The following is a 14542-nucleotide window of genomic DNA, read 5'->3' as shown; positions in this document are numbered from 1 at the left end:
CAAAATACTGCCTGCTTCAGCACTAATGGTTTCACTTGTGATAGGGCTGAGGAACTCTGGAATAGTTGCAGGGAAAAAGTGTTCAGGATTTTAAATTTACATAAAATAGAAGACATTAAGATACCACATGCAGCAATTACTACTTAAAAAAGCAGCATTTACTGTCAGATATTACGTTGTTACCAATAATAGTATGGTTATTTCCTATGCTCAGAATATGCAGATGTCTTTAATCATTCAAAAACGTTTCAAACCATCAGATTAAAATGCCATTGTGGCATTTTAATCCAAAATCTGAAAATATCTTCTAAAGCCCTTATGGAAGACTTGGAACATAACCCAGATTGTGCTACTTATGAGAGGTCACTGAGGGTGCAGTTCCATAATTCTTGCTGAGATAACTAGAATTTACACTTTACTGAGGTCCATGGGACCATCCCTATGAATAAGCATTTCAGGAAAGAATCTTAAGCGTATGAACAGATATCTGTCACTTGTTACAAATGGTTCAAGAGAACTCTTCGGCATTACTGGACCTCTGGGGTACACAAAAATAGCCAGAAGCTGTTGTTAAAATCTGCATTTAAAACAGTGAAGAAACTTAGTCAAATAGCTTAACATCCAAATCTTATTCACAGCAATGTCAAATCTACAATTGAAAAAAAAATCCATGGAGTAAATATGAATAGATTACTACTTCATCAGAAAAAACAATAACTAAGTGTATGACTGTAAAAGAAGATATGATTGTTTAGAGATAACTAAGTTGCCAATTGAAACTTCAAAAAAACTATGGAATACTACTAAAAAAATTTAATGAGAAGGAAGCATATGCAGATGTGAAAGAGCTGGTTATAGAGCACAGCATATCAGGGGTTTAAGATGTGTACATTTACTTACACATATAAGAAACGGTATTTTCACCTCACAGATACATAAAGGGAAGACAGAACCATCATTCATGATGAATTTCATCATCTGTGTCATAATCGAGATCTCCAGCAGAAGACATGAAACAGGAGATCGTAATGCAATTATGAAGCAGAGTCAATACAAAGCCCTGAAGTTCTTGAGACAAGCTATCCTCTCAGCATCCCCAGAAGAAAAATTGCATATGACTGAGCCAAAATATGCAAATTGATTATGAAATTGTTAAAACAATGAGAAATTCTGGAGATTTGAGAAACCTAGTAAGCCTTCAGCTACCAACTGAGAAGAATGTCTGCATGCTTGGGAAAAGGAGGTATGGACAACAAAAGAACAGATATTCAGGGTGCATCCAGAGAGCTAGTGACATTGAGTTCTCAAACAACTAAATTAATTGTGTTTGGCAAATACCTGATTTCATCAAGCCATATTCTTAAAAAGAATATAAACTTATCATTCTTACAACATGGGTAGAAGGAATGCAGAAATTCTAGGTACTTATTCCCTGTATCAAGTTTCTCAGCTTTGTAGAGTAAAACTTGAGCATTCTTCCTGGTTCTAGAATTCTGTCATATGTGCAACCATCACTCTGGGAAAGAGTGGCTGGAATGGTGATTTAAAACATTATTTTTGAAGACTGATTAAACCATTTAAAAAACTGATCTCTCTCAACATGGACTGTTGGTGAATTCTAAACAGATACGTTTGGCTACTACTCATCCATATTTTTCATCACTGAAAAATATAAGAAGGGCAAAGCTGAATGCATTCCAGAAAACTTTTAACACCAGTTCCATTCAGTGTGCTCCAGATGAGGTTTGTTATTGTTATAGCGCAAGAAGTGCTAGCAGAAGTTGGGCACATTAAGTGCCAAACAAGTACTTAATCAATTAGGATGATGAAGAACTAGTTAGACTACATAATTATCTTAGGTTGTGAAGTAACGCTTGAGAGAGAGAAAGAAATGTCAATACAGTCTTGTGAATTGAAGGTCTCAAGCGCATCTTTCTGCTGGTCCTTGGAAATCTTCACCTTCCACTGAATAGTAAAATGTCAGGCCTGACAGATATAGTTTTTGTCCAATTCACATGAAGTACACAGGTGACCCTAGTACAGGTTTCAAAACCAGTCATCTATCATTTTGATGCAAGATCTGTGGGGAGTGGTGTGAGATTACTAATGACACCAAAGTGCTGGCCTTGCTTCAACAGTCAAGACACAGGTAAGGAGACTCAGAGATAAGTGAATAAACTCATTTTGTTAAGACATGGGAGAGTTTAGTAGTCAACAATCAAATTACATCCATACACTTGCACAAATGGGTAAAAATACCTCTATTTTTAATTGTTAAAAGCTGATGTAAAAATCTCCAAACTGATGCTGCAAGTTATATTCCTATGCCCATTTTTACTACCTAGTCCTCTTATTCTAAACTCAATATAAGCAGGTGGAGTTCAGCCCTTGTACAAAACCACACTAGTAATATAGAACTTAAAATGAAAATTATGTGCTCCGTTTTCTTAGTTTGCCATCTGTCCCCAAAACATTGAAACCTGTCTCCTCTCCCTTCTACATCACTCAATATATTGTCAATGTCTAGCAAACAGTAATACCTGTATTAGATAAGCTGATTCAGAAAGAGTATTTTCAATTCCAGGCTTTTTGCCTTGATTCACTTTTCTACAGCTTTAAGGCTGGCAAAAGGAACACCTTTGTAAACACCCGGTGTAATAATTTTTATTCCTCTGGGACATAAGGACTAAACCAAGTGTTTACTCATCTGTGGAATATAATCAAACAAGAAAATGTTTTGCATTCTCAGTTTTAGACAGCAGTATCTAGAACAGGAGCATGCTTACGAAACCAGGAACAAAATAAACATAAAACTATCAGGTGTTTATTTCAGAAGATGCATCTCAGAGTTCTTCACCAGTTTAGAACTTTTGCTTTTAAGAAATTTGGGCAACACAATTTACCTCCATCGGTCTCATACTAACAAATACTAATTCATCTGTTGAAACAGATCAGGTTATTTCTCCCATATCTGCAGTATGGCACAGAGCAGCATCATCTCTTGAGACTGTAATAATGTAAAAGAATTAATATTGAGTAACTTGAATGCTTTTCTTTTCACATATACTTATAAGGGGTTTAACCTTTCTCTGAGTAGGAGTGTTCACAAAATGTCACTTTGTGAGTCATACCACACTTCTGCTTGTTCCTAAAATTCCAGCAGATAAGCTCTTAAATGAAGCGCAAATATGAGCACAAACATAGCAAGATACATTAAAGAACACTGCAAAATTGTTCTCCATGAACTTGGGCCATACAAGCTCTCTCTTGGCTGTATTTTTCCATACTTTGTGACATAATATAGCTGTACATGTACTCTACACACATAGATACCCACACATGCACAGTATTTCTCATTCATCACCTCTTAAGAAGTGATGATTAGTCAGTCTTACCTCACTCTCCTCCACATACATAAACCCAGAAGCAGAGGGAGAGCTGTTTGTTTTTATAGCGCCTTTCTAAATGTATTTGGCTTTTAAGCGTTTCTGTGGCAGCTTTGAACACTGCTGGTGGGCCTAATCTAGAGTCTGAGAGCATCCCCAGAGGATATAGCTTAACATAACAGCCTATGATCTGCATATACAAAAGTATTTTAATCAGTGTATGAAGTTCTGTAGAGCTTGCAAGTCTAAAACAATTTAAAAAATGAAGGTACAATAATGCATAGTATACCAAAAGTTAATTTGTCTATGTGAGAGAAATTGTGAATTTCGCAAATACCATGAGATATAGCACTAAAGGGGATCATAATTTTCGGCATTAATTAGAACAGCTCCAAGATTTCAACCGCAGATCTGAGACAGAAAATAAATCTTTTTAGACACACACAGCTAAAGCCTTTATTTCTGACTGGAGCCCAGGGCATCTTGGAATTGGGACCTGAACTGATGCAGAATTTTATACTGCCTCATACTGATTTGTACTCTAGTTTTAGGTAGGTATTTTAACACAGAGCTAGCAAAACCCATTGGCTCCATGACTTGATTGTGGTGCCAGATACACCACTTCATACTAATGTTTAGAATTTATTTCAAAGTTGAACTTCAAGTAGGATGCCAGCTTAATTCTGTAGGCAAGAGATCAATAATTAGATGCAGATTGAAAAGCTGGCTACATTTCTGAATGATCCTTGTGATCAGCTGAAATTTGTACAATTTTATTAAAAAAAAAAATCAGTTGCCAAATTTATGATCATTCTCCCCACACACTGAAACCAAGGAGAAGGCAGAAAAATAACCGCAGCGTTGCCAAACAAGTCACAGCTACTTTTCTGCCTTTTGTAAGCTCATTGTGAAAATAAAACAGATTATAAAATAAAAAGAAATTGCAAAATGTGCTTTGACCTTTAAAATTATTAAAAAAAAAAAAAGTAGCTAGAAGACAGATTATTTTCAGTCATTCTGATTAGAGCTTGAGTATTATTCTGGATGATATAAAAGTTATTTTCCCTAATTCTTGTTAGCTGTCACAAAAATACTTTGTTAGAGAGACACTTTGATTTATCTGAACATATGAAGTGCATCGTATTGCAACAGGCTGAACAAATATTTTTAAGTGAAAACATAGACGCATAAGATGTACTGGTCACTCCTACACCTGTTCTAATGTCTGACAGTATCCCTTGATGCCCATATTTAAAAGGCTTGCAAGCCTGGCTCCAACAGTCTTCATAACCACCCTGTCTACCAGGAAAAGTTCTTGCTCAGCCGTCATTACTATTTCTGACATGATTTCTTCACTGTAGGTCTTGTTAAAATTGACTTGTTCTACTTTACAAAAATCTCTAAGTAGCAAACTAGTTCTTCTCAAGGATAAAGTAACTTATTTAAAAATGTTCTAAATTTTGTGTAGCCTAGTAAAGGGTTTAAGATGATAGTTTTGTCTGCAATCTCGAGAATGACAAATGTGATTAACTCTTCTGTGCTCCCATTTGTTAGTGGCGTGAATTCAAAAGAAGCATTGTAAATTGCCATATGCTTGCACAACGCTTAGTTCTGATCAAAACTTTTACTTGGGAGTTGAAGGGGGAAAAATTGGCATATTAAAATCTGTAAAATTATCCTGTAGCTAATGCAGATACTGTTTGAATGTGATGTTGTGAAAGAACCACAGTCTGACAGAGCATATGTGTTACTACCATTGACAAGTGTGGGGCTGTCAAAGGACTTCAAGTTTGCAAGATTGTGCAGCATTCACTTCAAAGTAGCCCCACTGATGTCAGCAGAACCAGATGACCACAAATATGGATGGTGGGATTCTCACTCAAAGCTCTGAGGCAGATATGCCTAGAACTATAGCAATCTCTCCCTTCCACTGAAGGAATTTCAAACTCACATAAACTGGTATATACGTAAATAGACTAGAATAATTAACTTTTAAAACAGCAAAATCTTAACGTGACTAGGTAAAGCCAAGTAGAAATAACAAAGTGTGAAGGGGTTTCGTTAGAAGGAGATATGTTGTTGAATTAGTCAGGCCCAAAGGAATCTCAAGGCCACTTCAAGAAGCTGAGAACAGAACCTGCTGTGAGAAAGAGGGGCGTTTCTTCATTAATAGGGTCTCAGCATGGTGTGAATCGTCAGACTTATCATCGGTGGGGCTCCAGCATGTGGACTGCCCATGATACTCATTTAGCGAATCCATGCTTGGAGCGTGGATTCGTGATCAGAGAATAGTTGCGTATATAAGGAGACATGTTTCTGTAATAAATGGCTTTTGCGTGATTCACATTGAATCTGAGTGCTGAGTCCTTTATTGTTCCAACAACAAAGTTTATTCAGTGTGTATTTGCTGCTTCTTTATTGCTCCCAGACTTATTATATTTGACTCAGTAACTTTCTGAATGGTGATAAACCCTGCTCAGACTCCTTTGGTCCAATGCTGTGTGCCTGATACTCCCATTTCTCCCAGATGACATCAGTATAGTTAACAAAGAAGTTTAATCTCAGCAGGCATAGGATATAGGGGAAACAGGGGGACTTAAAAGGTGAGTGTGTGTGATGCTTCATGTAGAGGTGGGTTGACAAAAGATTTTAACAAAGCATTTTCTTTAGAAATTACTATTGCACAGGACACATAGGAGACAGCATGACTAGTCTTGAAGAAATCACCAACAAACAATATATTTTTGGTGGCCCTAGCAAACTGGTAGAGCTGCATTTATACAAACTCCCTCAACCCAACCTTTTCTATCTATACTTGCTCCTTCCAACACCTATGGCAGCATAAGACTTTAATGAAACACTTAAACAGATGCATCACCTACTATTCACTGATTTCCTATTGTGCATTTACACTCCATAAAGTGCTCACAGAGGAACAAAGAAGTCTACCTTCCAGCCCAGCTGGGCTAGTTTTTTTCTTTGCAATATCCTTCCAAAAATTTCAAGTTTTGTTCCATTCTGTTTTGATCCATGTGACAGGTAGTTTTACCCAGAGAACACAAAGGTCTAACTTTGATATTGTAAGTATAACTAAACAGACGGTTATTAAGTGATTCATGAATGATCTACCATAGAAGATGGAAAAATTAAATATACCACATGGCATTCTGCAGCCTGTGAAGAAGGAAGAACTGTAGACTTTTGTCGCAAATCCTGTGAAGACATCTTTGAAGTGTCTGGAGAAATACTAGGTGGATGTTCTTGGATTTCAGGCTCTGCTTTATTGTCAGGGATGGGAGCTATCTGAATGGAAAGAGATGCTGTGTGTATCTCAGGCAGAGGGTTACAGGCAGGTGAAACAGGCCTTTGTGGAGATACTGGCACTTCAACAGGCTTGAGCTGTTGCTGTGTATTACAAGGAATGCTACTTGCTGCATCACGTGTCCGGGTTAATTTTAGGGTAGATACCCGACGTTTTGGAGACTGTTGCCTTTGGCCTTGAGGAAGAGTAGTACTAATACCAGCTACTGTGCTTGTGCCTGCACTGGAGATGGAGGTCAATGGTTTAGTGATTTTTTGTGCATAGGACACACTTGTGTTAGTTAATTGAGAAGACATTGTCTCCTGGACAGAAATCTCGTTAGTGTAATAGGCAGAATCTGTGGGAAGGTGTGTAGCTGGACTGCTTGTTACTGTCTGGAGATTAATTCCGTTCTTGTTATTAGTTACTCTTGCTTTCCGAAAACTTTCTTTTCTAGGGGGTGGCAGAGGTGCCTTATTTGCCAAAAGCATCCACACACAGCAAAATAACATTGAAGAAGAAACAGAAAGAAAATAAATGTTAGCAGGAGATATAACTCACTTTGACTCTTATCTTTAAATAAAGGAACTAGCAACTTAAAGGGCTTTATCCTAACACCGCTCAATTCAATGGACACCTTTTGCTGTTCAGGGCTATACAGCTTGTGTTTAAAAAGCCAGATGTTCCATTTGCTCAGAGTAAACTGGGATCAGACGGGTGCCCGCAATCGTCCATTTTCTTTAAAAAAAAATATTATTACACTGAATAAGAATTATTACTGTACAATTGTTTAGATATGTAAGTAATTTCCAGCATGTACTCCATGATCTTAGATAACAAGCTATTATTCACAAGTAGCACACATATACAAAACCCATAGAGCCTCTTAAGCCTTTCAATTCAAATAGTAACAGAGACAGTATTGACATTGCTATGTTGATATTTTTGGACAGATAAATATGTTTCCAAGTTAAGTAGCTGTGGTGTTTTGGTTTGGTTTGGTTTTTTGTGTGGTTTTTTTTTTTTTTTTTTTTTTTTACTGTGGTGTAATTATATTGTTCTGTAAAACAGGCAGAAACATCGTCTACCTTATAATTAATAAACCTTTATCCTCAGATATTTCTTTGATGACTGATGCATTTCTCCAAGTGTAAAATATTAATAAACACTCTTTGAAGTCCGAGAACACTCCTAGAAAGCTTTCATTTGTGTATGACCTACTTTTATTTAGCTGGCTGTCTTGTTCATTGAAAGCAATTTCTGGCAATTAAGCTGCATCCTGTGTGGAGTATACTTTATCTGTGCAGTAAAACAGTTTGTAACAACCCATATGAACAATGTTTCACACTATCTGGAAGACATCAAGACAACGTTCCATAGGTGTATCCATCTAGATATGCCATCCCCCAAGAGTAATGCACACATAAATGCCAAAGCATGAAACTTGGTGTGTTCAGTTTTACCTGACTTGGTGATTTTTTATCCTGTAGATTTGGCCGCACACTCCTAAAACCTTTTGCTGTAAGAGAGGAACTGCTAGCATCTCCATTCAGTGTCTCTCTACTTCCATCATTGTAAGATCTCCAAGCTTTTGTGAGGAAAAAAGAATCAAACCAATTTGTTTTTGTCATTAGTAGATCTCTATATTGCTATCGTCATTGCAACACAATATTAAACAAACTGTGGAAAAGTTTAGCTACTACACAATTCACTTTGCTGTTGTTATCATCATGGACGTTATAAGAACAGGGGTAAAGCTGCCACTTTATAAAATATTTATCTTTAAAATTTAGAAAACTCATGCACTGACAATACTGCTGCTAGCAGTTTGGTATCTCCCCACAACATTCATACAGACTATGGATTTTAGCCTTGGGAGTCCTTTTGGGATGTTGGTGCTTCAGCCCTTGTGAAAAAGAGGGCTGAAGTACTTTCACTGATTAGGTGCTGGAACTTCGCAGGTCCATCAGATTTTGAAAAACATCCCAGCTTACGTAAAGTTCGTTGGTTCCACCAAGTTTCACACCGCAATACCCAGTTAGTTGTTCCAATAACACATCTTAATTCCAAATCTGAATGACACCTCAATTTTCCAATCAACCATCCATGTTTTCTCTCTGTCCTCAGAGCTGAAAAGCTCTCAAGGCATTGTCCAAACACAGAGGGAGACACTATGCTGCCTCAACAAGTTACAGATTTGAAGACAAAATATTGTTAAGAGGCTGAGAAAAGTAACACATTGTGTGAGCAGGCTGCTAAGTGGGGTGGGCAGAACTTGCAATCCTGAGTAAGTGACTAAAACTGAAATAGCAAGTGCCACTGAGGCTAAAGGTGGCAAATTAGCAGCCTGTATTCTCCCACACAATTCATATTTTCTGACAACATACTCTTTGTTACTGGAAATACTGCTTCTCAAATGAGACCTGAATTTGAGGTCTTATCCACTTGCATTTATTATTACAATTTCAGTGGTGCTTTCCTTAAAGAATGTGGATGTATAGAATACTGAAATCAAATAAATGGAAGACTGTTATTCATCCACTTACATGGTATTACACTGAGGCATAAATAACACAGTATTTTCTTTACCTGAATCTGGAGACTGAGAATCAGACCCTGAAAAAGAAATATTAATTTGTGTTAGAAATAAAACGTAGTGATAAAACTTGAAAAATATGTAGGAATCTTTTTGTTCAGTTACCTAATTTCCTCCTGTTACCTGAGCACACCTGAGAATATTGGACCATAGGTAACTATGCAATGTTTATTGCACAGGTTCTACAGGAAGTTACAGGGTGCTGAGAGTTATTGTTATTTGTTCATTGCTATTTCAGACAGCTAACAATAAACAAACATTAGCTGCATTTTTCTTCCCAATAAATACTGTGATATACTACCATCTAAAATCCAGATAACAAAATAAATATAATTAATTTATGATGAGCTGCAATGATTTAATTCAAAACTAAGAAAGACGCCTACAAATTCTGTCAGGATTTGCTCTCCGCCTTCACAGGAGAATGTGTGATGGTTTCTTCATCACTTCAAAGCAAAACACAGAAACTGATACATACATACTGCCAGGACTGAACAGATTGGAAATTCTGGTGCTTTTCTGGATTACTTGTAGATATATTATTGGTTTTCCTCCTAAAGAAACTAAAATTATGATATCTCTAAACAAGTGAAAAATATTTCTAAGAAGCAGTTTTGCCTGTCTACTGAATATTCTGCATAATTTTATTGTTTTAAACATTTTTTAGCAAAACCTGCTTGATAAATGATTTTTTTAAAGTTAATCTGCCTTCTGATGATCATTTTACAAAAACATTTGGATTCTTTGCCTTTGAGAAGAGTATTTAAAGCAAGTTGCAATAAACAAAGTTTGTGATAAACAAAACCTACTTTTCATGCTATATTACCTTGAAAAAACAGGGGGACGTGAGACACAAAATATGCATCAAATCTAAAATTAATTTATAAATAACTGATTTTTCTTAGGACTTCCTAATTTTTTTCACTAATGGCAACTAAGCAGAGGTAGAGAGAAATTAAGACTAGTTTTTGAAGAGCATTGTAGAAGTAACAGACCTGCCAGTGAAACAGAAAACACCGTTACCCTTCTCCTCTTTGCAGAGTAATATTGCCAGAATGAATAACACTATAGAAAAGCCATTCAGAAGAGGTATCTCACTGGTTAGTGGTTATACCTGAGGCCAATAGGTTTGGAGAACTCTGAACTCTCTTCACAGCTGTTAATGTGACAGACATTGCAGCACGTTTGCGAGCACACCCACCGCTATCTGGAAGCACAAAACAATACAGAGAGCAGCCCCAAACAAAGGGAGCAAGCACATGCAACATATCACAGTGTGAGATATGCCAAACATACGCAAAAATAAGCGTGCAGTTAAGCAACTGCTGCAGGTATGTGTAAATTTGCAAGTTTTGCAGATGAGCAGAATACATAAATTTCACAAGCTTTAAACAACAATAAAACTCACAGAAAATAAGTAAAAAAACCCAATATTTAATACTTAATCCACTAGGGAAATATATACATTCTGTTACTTGAAGTACTGCTCAATTATAGCTAATTAGTAAAACCAAACAAGTAATCAAGATAACAGATTAAGCATTCCAGACTAATATTATCAATAATCTGCACTATAAAATCATTTAATTATATGCATTAGAAAGACACCATTCATAAACTAAGCTTATGTTTGATCAGCTGACAAAGCGCTTTTGTTCAGTCTTTTGGATCCTTTAAGCTCAAGAAATAAAATTACTAAGGATGGCACTTTTCCTTTCTTTTTTTCTTTTTATTTTTCTTTTTGTTTGTTTGTTTGTTTGGTTTTGGTTTTGATTTTTTTTTTCCCCGATTATCCTTTTTCCCCTCCCCTCTCTGTTTTTTATCTAATGTAAGATAAAAAGTGGATGTCTGGAACCCAATAACATCCTGAGGGAATTACTAGATATCTAAAAACACTTTGAACAACGAAGAATGAAAAAAAACTTTTATTTTGGATCTTTCATGACTGTTTTCTTTACTCACTGTTCCTCTCTCACTTGGAGTTGTCATTCTGTTTTATAGATACTTCATTATTATTAGAAGTTAGCTTTCCCACATCTTAGCTTTTTAGCAACTCAATCATAGTTGTAAAAGCAAGTTAATAAGTATTCTTCCTGATTGTATTTAACTAGAATATTTTTCTGCTTTTCCATATAATAATTTTAATTATTTGATATCACTGAAATTTCATGCAGTACCCCACTGAAGTCAAGAACCACAGCTATGGTAGAGGCCCTGATGGTTTCATATCTGTGTCCTGTGACAGGGAGTTTTATAAAATTACATTTAAAGAGCTGCAACCTATGAATAGAAAGTATTTCCTATGACAGCAGCAATATGAGCCACAGAGACATCTTTAACCCATGTCTGCAAGAGAAGTGCACTCCTGGGATTTCCTTCCTCATTCCAATATTCCTCTGAAACAGCAGAGCCCTCTGGCCACAGGTCTTGCGGGATCCACATTAAGTAGTTGTTAAGGCTGGCAAACATCAGAGCCACTGCTTCAGTTGTGAGCAGTTCAGAAGACTCACTGCCACGTCCAACTCTCAAGGCAAAAAGCCAAATGATTTCGGTCAGCAATAGGCAAAAGCAATACATTACCTGCAATTAATTATTGGTGTTGTACACATGAAACAAACACAATGGCTATCAAATCTGCACATTCGTTTTAGTTTGCTTACAGGAATATAGACCAGCAATGGTAATTAAAATAATTTTCCATTCTTGTATTTAGCCCCCACTCCGACATACAGCAGAAGTAATTCCAAGAAGACTTCATGATGTACTGATATTGAGGTTGTGCTCTTATCCAAATATTTGCAGACTTTTGACAGCCTACTCTATTTGATTAACACAAGCAAACAATTCTGTTATCCTATCACATCTTCTATTCAAACAAAGCAATGCTTTATTTGTATTTTTTCAAGAGTTACCTTATTGAATTTCAGGATTAAAAAAACTGCAGTGGGAAGAAAGGAATATAACAAGAAAACTGACTAGAAGTATTTAATTATTGTAACTTTGAGAAATTCTTCTTCAAATAAATTTTAATGTAACTGAGTCAGAGTTTTATACTTAGCAGACCCATTATCTAGCAAAGTATTTGACATGGCTTCATGCAAGATAGCTAAAACAGATGTTGTAACTACATACATATATGCATACAACATTTACCCCTATATATAGAAGCCCGTATGCAAGTCTGTACCTGCAATAACATTCTCTGTACAAAATGAGTCAATTATTCCTCAATTGAGACATAACCACACAAATATACTGTATTGAGTTGGCAAAAATTCTAATAAAATATATGTGAAGTAAAGCACGTATTTATGCATGATGGACTCTTTCTTCCCATTTTTGTTCAGGCCAGACTCCATTAAGTCAAGGGCATTATATCTGAATGAGGATCAGAAGGATCTGCATGCTGCCTCAAAAGAGGCAGTTTTCAAACTGCTTCCCTGATCTGCATGGCCTTACACAGTTGAACTTCAAGAGGCTCATTCCAGCCTGTACCCCCTTTTCATAGCTCCATCAAATTGACAGCAAATACTAACTACATTCACCCAAATTCTTGAAGTAAGAATAACACCAAAAAGTGCTAAATCTAGAGAATGGAGAAGTAAAAAAAAAAAGAGAGGCTGAATTAATGATTATCTGCTAATTTCTCCTGCAGATTATAAGTAATTAACATTGCACAGCTGTTACTCGATGAACAAATGAGGATATGTGAAACAATCTATACAAAATGTATGCAAATACATGTACACATACTCTATGCTTTTGACATGACAAATTCTTCAGCAACAAGAGTCCTGTCTTCCTACAAATTGTTTTAACATTGAAGTAAAGGAGATCTGAATCAGCTACGGTCTGCAGGCAATAGCAGACTATGAAGTTGGGCAATAATTCACAATCAAAGTAGCTGCCTAAAATGCAAGCCCTGCTCAAATCAGGACTTAGCACGGTGGTGCCTAGATAATCTTTTGCAAGCCCTACATAGCTCCATCAAATCAGAAGACAAATAAGTATCCTTAGCAGGTACTGCAGAAAACAAAGGAGAAAGGGGAGGTAAGGATTATCTGTCACAACATGTCTGTATCTCACAGTGCAAGGGCATATAGAGATGAACTCCTAAATGGTAGGATCAATGCTGCAGATTTATCTTTAAAGAGAGAAAAAGAAAGAGCCACTCACTGACTGGAAAAGACAAGTGAGAGGGTGCTTTCCCTCCAGCTAGGAGAATGTGCATGTATTTGCATATGTATCCTAATGCTCTCTGCATGGCAGGGCTTTCGCTGCTCTCTTCCTCATGTCAGCTCATCATTCAGCTCCCCACGCTGCCAACTCCTCTCCTACAATTTTTCTCTTTAGGCTTTCTCCATTCCTCACCTTTCCTCACTTCTTTCTCTCTCCCTGCCTTAATTCTGCTTCTCTCCACAAATAAGTACTTTAACCCTTTCCCCCTAAATCCAAAATCCCAACAACTGCTCGCACTACTGACAGCATCACCCTAGGGTGGCAGTATTTCTGTTTGACAAGTAGTCTATTGGTCAGATCCTGCTCCAAAGCAGAATGGAGCTAATTCAAAATATCACCACTTTCATTTAGGAATATAGGGTGCTTTTTTTTGAACAGAGTATTTCAGAGAGTCCGTAAAAGCAGTGGCATAAAGCAAGCTGGTAAAGATGAAAGGATGGTGACCTCTTATGAAGAGGTGAGAGAGAGCAGCCAGGGGACAGGAAATTTTTAATAAGCTCTTAGAGATCAAAGAAAAGAAAAATGGCACTCAAACATAACGTTTGCTGATCATTATTTCATCCACTGTACTGGTGAATGGTATCATTTTCCCATTTGTCTGCACAGTGAATTCCAGTTTAAAAGTCTCTAGACCAGGGATTCTTACTGCCTATTTGAATTCTGACCTTCTGAGGCAAATAGACTCAACAGTCCAAGACAGATGAAGCTGCTGTCTCTCCATGCCCCCAAGTCAAACCAGTAGTGAGTCTGGAGATGTGTTCCTAGCAGACGTGTGCATCAGAGCACACATATCACGGAATCACAGAATGTCAGGGATTAGAAGGGACCTCAAAAGATCATCTAGTCCAATCTCCCTGCTGGAGCAGGAACACCTAGGTGAGGTTGCACAGGAAGGCATTCAGGTGAGTTTTGAACGTCTCCAGAGAAGGAGACTCCACAACCTCCTGGGGCAGCCTGTTCCAGTGTTCTGTCACCCTCACTGTGAAGAAGTTTCTTCTCATATTTAAGTCCTTGTCCTAT

At 37.0% G+C, this 14542-nt stretch overlaps 1 protein-coding gene across 31 annotated transcripts in view; it reads right to left on the bottom strand.

Annotated features, from left to right (window-relative positions):
- Window positions 1-14542, bottom strand: part of SORBS2 (sorbin and SH3 domain containing 2) — a 155493-nt gene that overhangs the window by 60510 nt on the left and 80441 nt on the right. For 16 of the 31 annotated variants that reach the window (XM_071807600.1, XM_071807601.1, XM_071807599.1 and 13 more), the window contains 4 exons: window positions 10398-10490; window positions 9277-9303; window positions 8151-8275; window positions 6543-7160 (listed from right to left, as the gene is read on the bottom strand). The exons of 1 other annotated variant lie outside the window; for it this stretch is intronic. In XM_071807600.1, coding sequence (XP_071663701.1) covers window positions 6543-7160; window positions 8151-8275; window positions 9277-9303; window positions 10398-10490 — 863 coding nt within the window. The remainder of the gene's footprint in view (window positions 1-6542; window positions 7161-8150; window positions 8276-9276; window positions 9304-10397; window positions 10491-14542) is intronic. 14 more of the 31 variants (XM_071807628.1, XM_071807625.1, XM_071807621.1 and 11 more) reach the window with 3 other exon arrangements.

The sequence above is a fragment of the Patagioenas fasciata genome, chromosome 4 (genome assembly GCF_037038585.1).
Source record: "Patagioenas fasciata isolate bPatFas1 chromosome 4, bPatFas1.hap1, whole genome shotgun sequence".
Lineage (NCBI taxonomy): Eukaryota > Metazoa > Chordata > Aves > Columbiformes > Columbidae > Patagioenas > Patagioenas fasciata.
Note: the sequence above shows the minus strand (reverse complement) of the source record. Positions and strands in the feature narration are given on the sequence as shown.